Raw genomic sequence first — 1674 nt, 5'->3', positions numbered from 1 at the left:
AAAAAAAAAAAAAGAAGAAGAGGAAAATAACTAAAGAATGCCAACATGGAGACAGTTCTGCATTCCCCATGGAAGGTAGGGTGAGGGCAGGGTGCAGGGTTTGTTGGGGTGTATGCAGCGGGAGTAGGTGATGTTCACAATGGGTTCTGGGGGTGAAGGGAATGTCAGGGTGCTGGGGTTGAGTTCTTCCTGTTGCCTGGTGACGGTGTTTGTGAGCCAGCTGAGGTGGGGACAGAACAGAACGGGACAGATCCAGGTTGGGCTGAGGTAACTACAGTGCAGGGACCCACTGCACTCAGGATTCTACTGGAGGTGGGTAGGGGATGAGCATGGTCACATTGCACCCTGCACCCTGCATAGACCCTGCATTCCTAATGGACCCAAAACAACCCTCACTCCTGCTCATCTTCACTTGTAGACAGAGCTATGGTCATAGGATACGTATCTATAGAAATAATTCTCCTCTGCTTATTTGAGAGCATCACTTTCAGGCATCCCACTGACAGCTCGCTGCTCATTTGTGTCTGAAGGGCTCTCAGTGCTTTCACCCCTGGAGCTGATTTGCTGCCAAATTTCCCCCTTCCAAGCAGCTGCTCTGGTAAATAGCAAATTGTGGCCACGCTGCAGATAAAAGCAAGGAAAAGGTGCAGCAGTGGGAACAGACAGGGCACCTAACTGAGATATATGTATTAACGACCTCTTTTGAAAAATCGGCTTTGTGCTTCAATGAGCAAAGCCCTGGTGCCAAACCTCGCTCAGATACGATCAAAGGGTTCAGTGTGCAGCGTGCAAATCACTGCTTCTGGTTCCAGATGCACTGTGAGGGCTGGGCAGGAGCAGTCCCCTGCAGCACGGCCCTGTCAGCAGCATCCCATTGCCCGGGGAAACCTTAAAATAGCAAAACGTGATGCTGAAAAGGGAAAACGAAAACGAACCCCGCGTTTCCCTTGCAGGTAACAGAGCACATCCCAAGCACAGCCCTTTTCATCTGAGAAACCCCACCATGATGAGCCCCCAGCATCCCCAGCCCCCAGAGCCGTACCCAATGGAGGTGCGGAGGCACTGCATCCCCACGCACACCCCCTTCAGCCTGGAAGACAGGAGGTCCCTGGAGCTGGACAGGTTTTACCAGGTGGGAATGGGATGGGGACGGTAACCCCTCCACTGCTGCCTGTCCCCAGATCCCTGTCTCTATGGGGTCTTGCTGAGAGGCTTGAGCTCAGTGGGTGCGGTGTGCTGAGCAGCATCCTGCAGGCAGAGGCAGTGCAGGGCTGGGAAAGGCTGCTGGCCCAAACCTCTGCTTCTTTGCTTTTGACTGCAGCTGACCCAGCAGCAACGTGAGTTTTACAAGGACAAGACTGGAACACTTTATCCCATTCCCTACTTCGTGCTGCCTGAAGAGGAGAAGGAGAAATATCCACACCCACTGGACCTGTGAGTACCCGGCAGGTATCCCAATGGCACAGCAGCAGCCAGCACCCAGAGCTCGGGCTGTGTGATGAATCTCAAGATTTGTGGGATGAGTAGAACACAAACCCACCTCCCTGAGTCCCAGCCACTAGAGCTCTGTTCTGCTCTATGCTATGTTATGCTATTTTACTCTATTCTATTGCATTATATTTTGTTATATTCTTCCCTTCCCTTCCCTTCCCTTCCCTTCCCTTCCCTTCCCTT

At 52.3% G+C, this 1674-nt stretch overlaps 1 protein-coding gene across 2 annotated transcripts in view; it reads left to right on the top strand.

Moving 5' to 3' along the window:
• Nucleotides 1-204: 204 nt before the first annotated feature.
• FAM166C (family with sequence similarity 166 member C) overlaps nt 205-1674 on the top strand; it is a 2067-nt gene continuing 597 nt past the window's right edge. The window contains exons 1-3 of one of the 2 annotated variants that reach the window (XM_019613646.1): nt 205-267; nt 954-1132; nt 1322-1434. In XM_019613646.1, coding sequence (XP_019469191.1) covers nt 1004-1132; nt 1322-1434 — 242 coding nt within the window. In that variant the 5' untranslated portion in view covers nt 205-267; nt 954-1003. Of the gene's footprint in view, nt 313-953; nt 1133-1321; nt 1435-1674 lie in introns of both variants that reach the window. The other variant, XM_003204587.2, reaches the window with a different exon arrangement.

Source organism: Meleagris gallopavo, chromosome 2 (genome assembly GCF_000146605.3).
Source record: "Meleagris gallopavo isolate NT-WF06-2002-E0010 breed Aviagen turkey brand Nicholas breeding stock chromosome 2, Turkey_5.1, whole genome shotgun sequence".
Classification (NCBI taxonomy): domain Eukaryota; kingdom Metazoa; phylum Chordata; class Aves; order Galliformes; family Phasianidae; genus Meleagris; species Meleagris gallopavo.
Note: the sequence above shows the minus strand (reverse complement) of the source record. Positions and strands in the feature narration are given on the sequence as shown.